This window comes from Stegodyphus dumicola, chromosome 4, assembly GCF_044657685.1.
Source record: "Stegodyphus dumicola isolate Sdum_Otavi_A_Nest chromosome 4, ASM4465768v1".
In the NCBI taxonomy this organism is placed as follows: Eukaryota; Metazoa; Arthropoda; class Arachnida; order Araneae; family Eresidae; genus Stegodyphus; species Stegodyphus dumicola.
In genome coordinates this window covers 105208081-105221225 of record NC_140771.1, presented here as the reverse complement: position 1 = coordinate 105221225, position 13145 = coordinate 105208081, and the positions used below count along the sequence as shown (strand labels likewise).

The 13145-nt window shown below is 28.6% G+C and overlaps 1 protein-coding gene across 3 annotated transcripts in view; it reads left to right on the top strand.

The window, feature by feature from the left end:
* Positions 1-3777: 3777 nt before the first annotated feature.
* Positions 3778-13145, top strand: part of LOC118182799 (uncharacterized) — a 623155-nt gene continuing 613787 nt past the window's right edge. For 2 of the 3 annotated variants that reach the window (XM_085815295.1, XM_085815293.1), the window contains exon 1: positions 3778-3926. In XM_085815295.1, the coding sequence (XP_085671421.1) occupies positions 3913-3926 (14 nt within the window). In that variant the 5' untranslated portion in view covers positions 3778-3912. The remainder of the gene's footprint in view (positions 3927-13145) is intronic. The other variant, XM_085815294.1, reaches the window with a different exon arrangement.

The following is a 13145-nucleotide window of genomic DNA, read 5'->3' as shown; positions in this document are numbered from 1 at the left end:
ATTCAAATACCACTGAAATTGCAATCATGTTCCCTTTTTGGGTACATTCTTCTACACGGGGCATCAGGAAAAGTAGTTATTTTCCGAAGTTTTGGGAAAAATGTTTAACGATTTCTTCGGTTAGGATCCTAATATTCGAATGATCTCAGTATGTTCGTCCTTATGCTAATTGTGTGGCGAAATAAAATTACTTTTCAAGCAAAAGACTAAACAACTTAATAGCTTATTTTTAAATAAATATTCTCTCTGGAATAACAGTTTCTCTGCAGTGTGCGTTGACGTGCATCATTTAATTTATCCTTTCTAAAAGACTGCTCATGAGTTAAAAAAAACACTCAATTTTCTTTTAAATAATTTTTTATGTGATAGTAGACCAATGAATATGCTTCCGCTTCATTTTACTTCTATTAAAATAAAACAACAATAATTATAAATTTAAAGGTGTAAAGGAAATCAGAAGAAAATATTTGGTTTTTATTACCTGAAGAAAAATACGCTCAGTTGCCTAGTACAAGAGTTACAAATTTTTATTTTCCTGGGACTTAACTTTTCTAAACACAAAACAGTATATATAAGATGTATTTATTAATATTTATATGTAATCATGTCAATCACATATTCACTAATTTACTTCAAAAGTTTCTTTATATTCAAACGTCTTATTATTTTTGAAACGATATAAATTTGGACTTGCAGATTTCGAAAGTTCATAAAACCTATCATGAGGCTCCCATCGCCTTGAAGCTTGGCTATCCCTGCTACATAACATATATAAAATTTTACTCCAACATAATTCCTTCTTTGTAATATTTGGGAAGCTTCACTCTATTTGCATGAAAAGGTTTATGTTATGATTAGAATTTTTTTTCTTACTAAATTTTAGTCACGAATAACCTAATTATGAATTACGCCTAGTTAGCCATTACGACTAGTTTTGAAACAAAGCAATTCCACTTCTACTTTCTTTATCTTGGTGAGAGAGAAAGATTTGGAAAAATTACTGTGCATAAAGTAACGCAACTATATATATGATGCATATATATGATTTCTAGAGCAAAATTCGTTAAAAATATTAAAAACTCACTAAAAAGTTTAAAAATATTAAAAACACACTATATGCATTATTATCTATATTAATGTAAACATTTGTGCAATTGCACTTGTAAAAGTCTAACTTAAACTTTATACATTGGTAACACTGAAATGTTTTAGAGAGTGGCAGACAATAGGCGCCAAAAAGCAATTATTTTTTAGATATGTAAATTTGAATTATTTTATTTCCTTAGACGATAATTTGTGGCAATAATTGCAATTTAGCAAACGTAGAAAATTTTTGAAAGAAAGGAAAATGAAGTTGAGTCAAGAGCATTATCGCGCTTAGATTTTCTATGATTTTAAAGTGGGGCTAAATTAAATTAAAATTAAATGCATTCAATGTCTACAATTAGCACATGGAAATGAAGCTTCATTTCGCACCACTACACTCAGATAGTTTCAGAATTTAGTAGAGGTTGAAACTCCTCCGCTGATTGAAAAACGTCCAAGAAATGTCCAGAACATGCGTCCGTTGTACGAATTCATGAAGAACTGCATATGAAAAAAATCAATTTGTCATTAAGTTCTCCATAAATTAACACCTAAAACAGGAGAAGGCCGTCATAAGTGAGGTGAAATTTATAAAAACATATTTCTTATCGATTCCAAAGCATTTCCAATTTTGAAGCATTAAAGTTTTGGGAAATTCGCGTACAAAAGTGTATTGGTGTTGGAGGAAACTATTATTAACACACATGACTTGGTAAGTTTAGCTTGTATTATTCTGCTGTATCTAAAAAAAAAAAAAAAAAAAAAAAAAACGTGTAAAAATTTCTTTATTAAATAAAAATAATGTAAAAAACTTGCTTTCTTTAATTATCGGGAAATCACTGATAAAGTCTTACGTAAATGATTCTTATGCAGTCCTTATGCATGCGAAATAAGTGCAGACAAGAAACTTAATTGCGTTCTTTGAGAAGGAAAGAGAAAGCAGAGAAAATACATCGTACTTTTAATCTCCTTTAATAATTCTCTCTGCGTACAACTTATCATACGTAAATTTTTCCCATGGTTTATTGCTGTTGTAAGTGAATTCATTTCACATGTGATGTTAAACACAAATGAATAATTGTGCTTAACATTAAAATCTCTCTTCCATTACAAAAATCTATTCTAATCTCTCTTCCATTATAAATTTCTTTAAGAAGGGGATTTTTCTAGATTTAAGTAATGTATGTTTATTTCAAGAAAATATAATTGCCAGCACACAATGCCTAGCTTGTAAAACGCCTTGGCACCAGTCTAATTTGTGTCGCAAATGATGACGAACCCGAGTGTGTCGAATTTTCTTTGCCCTCCCCCCAAAAAATGTTTAATTTAATTCTTTGTGATACGCGGGAGCTTACAACTGAATTTTTATAGCCAATTTTTTAGCCAATACAACGGAACTTTTTTTAATTCTTTAAAAATAAAGAATATTTTATCATTGTGAAAAGTTGTGCACTTTTATTTATTTTCTGGACAGAAATTCCAGTGAAAGAAGAAGCAGTTTTGAAAGTATTTCGCATTTATATCTTCTCAAAAACATTAGACAGCTATAGGTCAGTGCTATGATATTTGTTATCCACTTGTGAATACAATTATCAATACTAATACAATAGTTGCGATTACAATTGTCGGCTGTTGGGTTATTCAGTTGTCAATACTAAAATGAATAAACAAATAAATAAAAACATGAGAGCAGCTAACTGTAAGTGTGCTTCTGTTAATTTTTTAAGTCAAGCATGATAAAAATTAATCTGAAAAAATGTTTCATATGAAAATTTAAGATTACAGTTTAACACCTTGAAAAATTTATTACCAAAGTTGAAAAAAAATTTTAAAAAAACATTTTTTATTAAAAATATAAAAAGTTTAAGATTTAAAAGAAATTACAATTTGATCTTTGTATTTCGGTTTAATACCTGAAGTTATTTAAAGCTAATAGGCCTATCAGTTAAAGAATTAAACTCTTGAGAAATAAGACATATAAAATGAAAAATCTTGTATTTAAAATCAGCTGCCGAAATTTGCAGAACCAAATTGTATGGAATAAAATTACTGTGATATCCATTGTAAATAAACTTCTCGTGGAGATTTAGGCACTTAACAAAGAAAAGACTTAATTATTCAAGATGCAGCTGTGCTTACATCGCTTACAAATATTTCCCTCGACAGACAATTACTTTTTAAATAACCATAGCACGAAATCCGCTAATTGAATACAATAAACAGTTCTTGAAAGAATTTAATGAAACCTTTAAACATTCTCATCGAAATACTTACCGTGATAAACTATGTAAAAGGATTGCGAATGTTAAGGTATTAAAGGAGATCATGTAAGATGTATTTTTTTTTTTTTTTTTTTTTGCTACCTCTTCTTCCTCAAAAAACGCAACCAAGTTTCTTCCTCTCCACTTTATGGAATTTTTGAGTCGTCTGCGTTTGTGGTTTTCCTCACATCTTTTGGAATTAAACACCCGATAAGTTTCTTACTCCCCCGCGTGTCATCTGAAAAGGGGTCGTTCTGCTACCCCCTGTTCCGGGGGATACGAAACACCCTATTTCGAACAAAAACGTATCACCTTGCGCTTGCGCGCAACGCCGCTGCCGGACAGTCTGTGACTTAGTCTCGGCTGGCGGGAAAAGTTGCGCTGTGATCGTGCGCGTCAACCCTTCAGAAAATTCGTCTGCGACCCAAGTGAAGTGTGTGTGTGTGTATTTTTTTTACCGCCCCCCTGCTTTTCGTAGTACTCGAGTGTTTCAGTGTAGTGTGTGCAGCGTGCGCGATCGTGAGCCTGAGGAGATAACGGAGCGTTCCGAATACGCAAATCTTTTATGCACTCAATGAGGTGAGTAGCGGTGAGTATTTGGCCCCCTGTGTTCCAAATGTTTAATTTTGATGCGGAGAAACCTAGAGCTGTTTGCGAAAAATTACAAGAAATGTAGGTCATTCTTTTGCATAATAATGAGCTCAAGAAAGGCGGCAAGGAAAAAAATTGAGTTAAGTTAGAAAAGTCATGCAAATGCAATATTATGTAACTGTTGTGAACATGGAAAGAATTTTCTAGCACTTAATCTAGAGCTCATTGCATTTTTGCTGGTAGAATTGTACTGTGCCTTCGTTTTGATATGAAAGATTCGTACCATCAAGCGGACGTTCTGTGTCACTTGAAATTCAGAGAATTCCTAAACCGTTCCCCCGCTTCAATAAAAATTCTCTACCATTTTCCAGTATGTAAATGCATTATATCCAATATGAAAGCATTGAAAATATGTAAATATTGTTGATAAATTAAAATAAACTGTATTTTAATCTTTTATTGAGCAATTTGAACAAAGCTACATAAAAGTAATAATTAATTCTTTATTTAGTAGAATAATAATTTATTAATGCAACAAAACTATAACAGAAATATTCAGTAATCATTTTAGATATTTAACTATGCTGTTTATATTATATTAAAAAATTCTTTCAGATTTTAATTTTGACTTACAGGAATCACATGGAACTCCAGGGTTCCTCAGAATGCAGTTTGAAGACCACTCTTTTAACCACAAGCACATTTTTACTCGAAAGGAATGATTACCATTTTAAATATATTCACTTACGATTCTGAAAAGCAAAATTCCTTGGATTATATAGTTCCTTGTAATTAGAGTTTAAGCAAAATAATTTGTAAAAACTTCTATTTATAGTAGAACTTCATTAACCGGATTCCAGAGTTTAAGCAAAATAATTTGTAAAAACTTTTATTTGTTGTAGAACTTCATTAACCGGATTCCAATCATCTGGAACTCCTGATATCTGGACTGCCTTTTTTTACCGTTGCCGTTCTAAATTGAATAAAACTAAGTTTATATTAATTTATTTACGAATTTTAAACTGTTTATGTAAATAATATAAAAAGATAGTTGATATAAAAATAAAAGATTTAGCTGCCGAAAATATTCTTTTCGAAACAAAAGATTACTTTTTCATTAAAATAGTAAATTTATTAATTGGTAACAGTATTTAAAAAAATTATAGTATAATAAAAACAAAAAAGGAGGCTATTATTTCGACATTTTTTTTTAAGTTTGGATCTATAGAAATAAAAATTAATATTCTATTTTATTGAAATACAAATGGTTTGTGCATTTAGGCAAAAAAGAGTAATTCCATTGTTTAATTTTTTTTTTTTTTTTTTTCTTTTTTTTGTGGAAAGGCTGCCTTTTATGTGTTACTTCATGGAAATAAATGAATTATTTGGTGAGATAAAAAAGCATAAACGAAAAAAATGAAATTCTCTTCCATGCATTATAGTATATATCTCTTTCACCCACAGAAAAGTACAACGCAACTATCTAAATTTTCCGGCTTTTCGAATGGGTTTAGTCGCAATCAGTATAGAAATCTGCAGCTCTATTATACTGCATGCTATCAAAAAAGCAATTTATGATAGAAACAATCTCTCAAATTAGAAAGCGCCATTTACTTTAATGAGCCGGGTACGTAAAGTATGCATCCGCCCACAATATTTAATGATGAAATATTTTTAAAAGGCTGGAATTTTTATATTGTAAATTATTTAAGTTAAAATACAGTGCAGAAGTAAAATAAAATAATCTAAGAAAATAGTAATGAAAAGACGAAAAGAAAATTCTCCCTTTTTGCAAAATATTAAAAAGGGATTATAAAATTTTTAGAAATATATTTCTTTTTGTTATGTTTTACGAATGCGAGGCACTAGTTTACATTTACGCAAATAAAAAAAATTCCTCCCAAAAAAGTTATATAATTATTTATTTTGATTCCCCTATAATATAATAAAAATGTGTTACTTTTTCCCTTGAGTCATTTCTTTTTAGTTTTGAAACTTATAATTTTTTAAACTGAATGGATTTGGAGTGAGAGTAAATTTTGAAAAATAATTAAAACTTTCGAGTCTTAAATACTTATTTATTATCATTTTATTGTTTTTATTATTTATGAATGCAAGTTTAATGTTCAGTTTCTTTTATTTCTCCTAGTTAAGGCACATAGTTTTACTGAAAGATACCACTTTATAAACTCATTTAATTATATTAAATAATAACTATATTAGATAGTTAATTCCATTTAATACCCTAAAAAATTGAACAATTTGTTAAAATTATTGTTTTTGATTTTTTTTAAATTTAAAGAAGTGATAAGGATTGTCTGTTGAAAATAGACATGATTGTCTGCAAATGAGTGTATCTTTTAGTAGCATTAAACAATCATTCATTCCTTTACTTTATTAGTCCAAAGGGGCGATTTGCCTAGAAGGACTATTGATTTCGTTTTGGCATTTTGCCTTGGTTCACTATAAATGTCGATTAACGTTTCAAATTGTTGCCACCAAATATTAAAGCCCTGTATCATATTTAGAGAAATTAAATAATGAAGAATCTGCGTAAATATATGTAAGTTTCTCGCATTGTGATAAACAACGGTATCTAGAGTACATTTTCATTGAGAAAAAGCGGGACAAATGGAATAAAATGAAAAATTGTAATTTAGTTATGAAAGCAGATCAATAATTAAAAAAAAAGACTATATTTTATTGTATACATTCATATACTTGTCTATAAATATACAGAAATATATTTATTATTAACTATTGGTAACTATAAAAATATTTGTAGAAAACTATAATTTGAATACTATGCTTTTTAATTAATTTAAAATTTTATTTAAAAATTATGATTTTCTTTCACAGTCCTACTTTTTATTCGAGTGAATACTTTGAAATAGATTCGGATGATTTATTAAAATGTGGTAAAATTCCTCAAATGAATTGATGAAATTATATTTTACCTTAATACAGATTCTAAAGTTTTAACGTTCAACTGCGTTTTTTTCAATTGTCCATATTTTATTGATACTAGAAAAAACACGTCTTGTTGCTGCATTTGTTCCTGGAAGGGAGAGTGCGTGTTCTACAATTTTCAAAATATTTTCATAAGGAATTATTATATTACTGTATAAAATAGAGGAATAACTTCGCCTATTTTTTTGTCTGTTTCCACATTTGCAGACAACCAACATTTAATTTTTTTTCTTCAGTAACATATCTTTTTACCAATGACACCTTATCAAAAAGATATCGGAAAATGGTTATTAATACATTAAAAAGATTTTTCCACATATTCCAATAAAATCTCCCTTTTTAATGTCACCCAATTCTTTTATATATGATTTCTGCGCTTTCACATAAATCCTTCAAACTTTCAACACGCACAATATATATATAAAAATACGAATAAAATTTTGCAATAATAATATTTTCAAGATCCACTGGAAGTAAGTCAGATGCTGTTTGAATAGTATTATGTAGAATGTGCGCTGCACAACCTACTCCAATAATTTTTTGGTTCAAATGTTCGTTAAGTTTCGTAATAACTTTACTGATGCCTCTTTCTAGCTTTTCCACCAAAATTTTCGTTAGTGTTATCCTCACAATAGGCAATAATTTTATTGTTCAATTTTTTTTAAAATAGTCCGTATTGAATCAAAAATTATTTATGAAATTTTACCTGGCAATAAAATAAAATCTAATCTTCTAATTCCTGTTTCTAGATCAAAAAGTCTAACAATCATGGGAAATAATTTTAAATATTTGTGGTTGGAAGCATCATAATATATGGATATAAATGTGCATTTAAATCTAATTCTTTCTGCAGTTGTGAAAACGAATATAGTGAAAAAACATTACAAATAATTGCTTCGGTTTTTGTCCTTGCACATGCAAATGTTTTGTCGTACAATGTTTTGATCACTTGCGACGTACAATCACTTGAAACTTTGATTGTGGTTTATGGTGTGGAAAGCAAATAGCCCTTCAGCTAATGCTAGCTGCTCCTCCGTTAACAATACATATTCCTTGATGAGATGTAACGACAATGATCGAACACAACCGGGAAAATCTAACTCGTTATATCGCCTAATTTAGTTTACTCTGCATGCATTTTATGTGTTTTTTTATTTATATATTTTTTATTTATTTATATTTACTATAATAATTAATAAATAATAGGTAATATATTTTTACAGTACATTTAAAATAAGAAATGATAATTTTTCTAAAAAGCGGGACATTTTTAAAAATCTGCGTGACGCGGGACAGTCCTCCAAAAATCGGGACTGTCCCGCCAAAATTGGGACGTGTGGTCACTTTAACCTAGAGCCATCAAATTCGGAATAACGTACGTTTCCACCCTAATATGGGCATCTGAAAGCCCAAATTTGGAATTTGTTTCATTACCTATTTCATATATTGTAAAACTTTAATGAATTTTTGATTAACAAACTCAACGATTTAAAAGCGAGCAATGGTAACTAACACTGTACGGGGGAAAAAAAACCTTTTTATCTTCAGCGCGCCAGACTGTGTATTAGAAATTCTAAAGGGTATGCTCATTTTAAAATTATTTTGCGATATTGCTATTGAACTGAATTTTATGGTTTAAGTACTAAGAACATGATATTTAATAAATAAGGGCCTTAAAAAGCCTTAAAAAACCTTAAAAAACGCCTCTTTGGGTGTATATTTTATTTCATAAATTCACTTAAATTTAAACAAATGGTCACAAAGAAGGCAAATATTATAGCATTCTTTGAATATTAATAAAATAGAAGATCTCTCTTATTTGTTGTAATGATACTCATAAAAGTGTTGATTCATCAGAATGAAACATCTTTTTGGTTATTCAGCTGCCATAATTAAAGCAAGCAAGCTGAAGAGCTTTATATTTCAGAAGAGAAACTTCCAAAATAATTTTCAATAAATTGTCAATAGTTCTTTTAACTTCGTAAATAAAAAGTGGTATCTTTGATAACGACTTTTGTAAAAATGTGTTGAAAATAATGACTAGAATTTGTTAAATATTTATATACTTAAGAGTTATTAAATATAACAGAAATTAATAAATGTATACATTTAGAGATTTCTCAATCAGTAAGTCAAAAGTACCAATAATTTATTTCTAATCATGAAAGTATGTTATTTGTTAATTTAAGTACGCTGTTCATAGGTAAAAATAACTGTAATCTTAGTAGATAATTCTTGACTTGTATAGCAGAAAAAAGGAATGAGAAACAATAGCATTCCTTTAAAATTTAGATATGATTAATATTTATAAACTACAAGGTCATACGTAATTATTGTAATAATTACGGATTGAATAATTGTAATAATTACGGATTAGTCATTATATTTCTTATTGTTGTAAATAGTGTATGTGTTTTCTGAAATAATTTTAATTGTTAGTTTTAATTTTATTCTTCCAGAAGAATGAAGTAATTTGAATGACTATTTTCAAATCTGAGCTATTATTTTTAATTAGTAAAGACTTCTTAAACTAAAAGTGTTATAAGTCTCGAAACACGATTTTGTGTTCTTTCACTTTTCATTTGAGTCTGTTGCCATTCGGAAAAATGTAAAATATTATTCTTTCATATCTAATCTATCTGTTATTAATTAACAAACTAAACTTTTTTTTACTTTTGAATTTGTTTGATTTAAATAAAAATGCATTTCATTTGTGATATATCTAATTAAAAACATTACATATTTTTATAGACTTACGTTACATATCTTTCCATTTTTTTTTCTTCTTTTTAGTTTTATATTTTCGTGAAATTGAAATCTACAATTATCGGATACATTTTACATTTATTAATAAATATTGCCTATTCTAATGACTTCATATTAACCACGGGCTTCGTAGCAGTTGGTGAAATTAAAGTTAAAAGTTAAAAAATTATATATGATAATAAATTACATTTGAAAATTAACAATAATAAAAACAGAATATTTTGGCAAAAGTATTACTATTTTTAACTTCATTGCCAGAAATTATTAGGTGAGTTGCTATAGATGCTTAATTCTAAATTACAATCTGAAAAAATTAGAATGGTAGTTAAAAATTATTATAAGTTTACAAAATGAAGCAGGGAAAATGCTATATTGAAATAGTTTTTTGTAAATTTCAGGTGAATAATTAATTAAATAAGAAATTTGCTATGCTAGTTGTAAGTTAAATTAAGTAAATTCAAAGCATAAAAATTAATAAATACAGGATAATTCTATAAAACAAATTCTAAGATATGAAGTTTTGTATCACTAAAATTAAAATTTCCTCGTGCGTCTGAGTGTAGATTCATTTTATGGCGGAAGCAGTGACACGTATATTGATAATAAGTTGTTTCTTTAAAGTATATTAGAATTCTACATTTATTTCTTGTATTGATAATTTCTTGAAATATTACAAGGCTTTATATTTTCTTGCCTGCACAAATATTTGTATCTATATTCCAGAAATATTTATGTTTATTATTTGATATATGTTTGTAAAATTGCTTAATGAGATGTAGCAAATAAGAAATTCGATTTGAAATTAAATTAATATCGATAGAAATATTAAAATCGATACAGTTTTATTGATAATATACGCCAATCAAATGTTGCCTTTTTGCATAATTTTAAATTTTACATTGACATTAGTGTCTGTTCTGATTATAAGTTGAATATCCTTCATAAGATACTAAAAAAAACCTATTCTTGAATAAAGATAAGTGTGTGGGTAATAGAACAAATTTTAACCAAAATTTCAATTTCTTTGAAAATGGAGGTATTACTAGTATAATGCTTCACTATAATCTTAAGCCATTTGTAATATTTTTGAAGAGGCAGAAGATTTTATTTCATGTGATAATTTTTCACCTTTGAATAAATAATATATGCTAATAACAATGAAGTTATGTTAAGTAAATATTTTACTACTTTATGTTAATAAGTTTTACACCTGACTTTTATTTTAATATTTGGCTTCAGATAACCATTCGATCTGCTTGATGCGGTCTCATCTTGCTGATAAACCGAACTTTTTGTGAGCATGACTTGCTTTTACATTGTACGTAAAAAAACTCATATTTACCTCTTAAATTAAAAATTATCAATCTATAACGTAACTAAGAAACCTTGCTTATTTTAAGCACTCATAAATTGGATTTGATTTATTGATTCATAATGATTTTATAATAATGTGTCATGTTCAGATTCTGTTTTACTATTTGGAATTTTAAAGTGATTCCAAGGGACGACAGCAATACCTGCCTTCCTCATGAGCAAAGAAAAATGTTCTTGAATTTTTAATTCTAGAAAAATATTTAATCTGATAATAAGTAAATGCTTTTGAATATTATAAATAATTATACTTAGTATTTTAAAATTCACCATAAATGTGCAAGCTAACTAGTTACATTTTCAGTGTTTTTGTGTTAATGATTTTTGAATGCTTGTAATAATATTGCCTCTATAAATGTATATAGCTGTCATGCATGTGCATATATGTAAGACAAAATTTAATTTAAATTTTAGTATCTTTAATCGTCTTCTTAGTTATGGAATTATCCATTTAACTTAGTTGACTCAGCAAATTAAACGTTGTGTCTCTAAAATAAAAAGATTGTTCCAAGAAAATATACGAATGCTTATTATCAAAGAAAAACTGCTAATTGATTGGTCATATCTTCTATCTTCGTCGCATCATCACAAAAGTATTATATAAATATACATACAGTGAAACGTAAAGATGGTTCTCCCCATGGTTCCAGACGGTTTTAGTGTTCTATGGATGTGGTTGCCTTACAGAGGTAAAGCTCAATTCGGATATTTATTTATTTCCTAAGAAATGCTGGTACTTCAGAGGTTGTCGCCTACGGGAGGTTTTCATGAGAGGTACATATGCAGATAATGTATGCGGGAGCCTAAATTTTCTTTGTCGAGGAGAATTGCATAATCTATTATATGACTATACATAATCTCTTATATGATTATGCATAATCGCTTATAATGCATAATCTTTTATAACGACTCTAATCATGAATTAGATCACACTAGTCATGCGTGTCTACGTGCGCATTCTGCATACAAATTGCATAAAAATTTCAGACTGTTTATTGCTTAAAAAAATTATTAATTTATCTGTTCTTAAATCTGGAATTTAATATTTAATTATTTATATTTCTGTAATAAAATAACAGTACACTTTTGTTCTGAACTTTATGACATTTACTGGACAACGTTAACGCTTACATACAGATAACGATGACGTATTGCAACACAAATACTTTTTTCGATGCCTTCCGAACATTTTTGGTAGTTATATTGTTTTGTTTATTACCACAGATTTGTGTAAGTATTAGTATAAACCTTTTTAGTATAAACATAAAATCAGGCTAACAATATGCAAACCTTTTCCTACATAAAAGTGACCATCTGCTTTTCCTGGCATCAGCTGCGTGTTTAGATGAAGGTACCGTTATCTTTCTGATACTTATCCTTCTGATTTCGTCGTATCAGTCGAGGCAAAACTATTTATTTGATAGCTAACGTCTGTGAGTCAGAGATGATATAAACACATATACACTACATGTAGACGTGCGTGTGATATACGGGATGAAAACAATCTTTTTCTTTTTATGTAGTTAAGCAGAAACTCTGCTGTGTGGCGTAAGTATGATTAGACATTCTCGAAATCGGCCATGTGTTTTTTATTTGAACTCCATTGTTTATGGCTGGATGTTGAGGGATGAAAAAAAGAGCTACTTTCTTAGTCTTCCCTTTCGTTGCGTTCTTCAAAGAAAGCAAGTGTGTGTGTGTGGGGGGGGGGAAGTACCCGTCTCTCGTACATATTCCGTAAAATATCTGGCAACTACAGAAATGTTTTCTGATTTGATGCTGTAACACAATGTGATAACAGAAAAAAGTTGTGTTCTGAAATCTTCAGTTTAATTAGTCGTATCTCCTCGCGCTTTAAAATTCGGCAAATTTAAAGGATTAGGATTGAAAAGGATTATTATGGATGAAAACTGAAGTTTAGTTTCTGGAAGAGGAGCCGCAGCTGAATTTAAAGTAAAGGCACAGTTCTATAGCCTTAAAATTTCTGTTTTTTTTTTTTTATTATTATTATTATTTCTTCAATAAAAGTACATACTTTTGGGCAAAAGAACAATTGGATTTGTGCGTAGAACTCACCGAAATGTCATTTTATCACTTACTTTG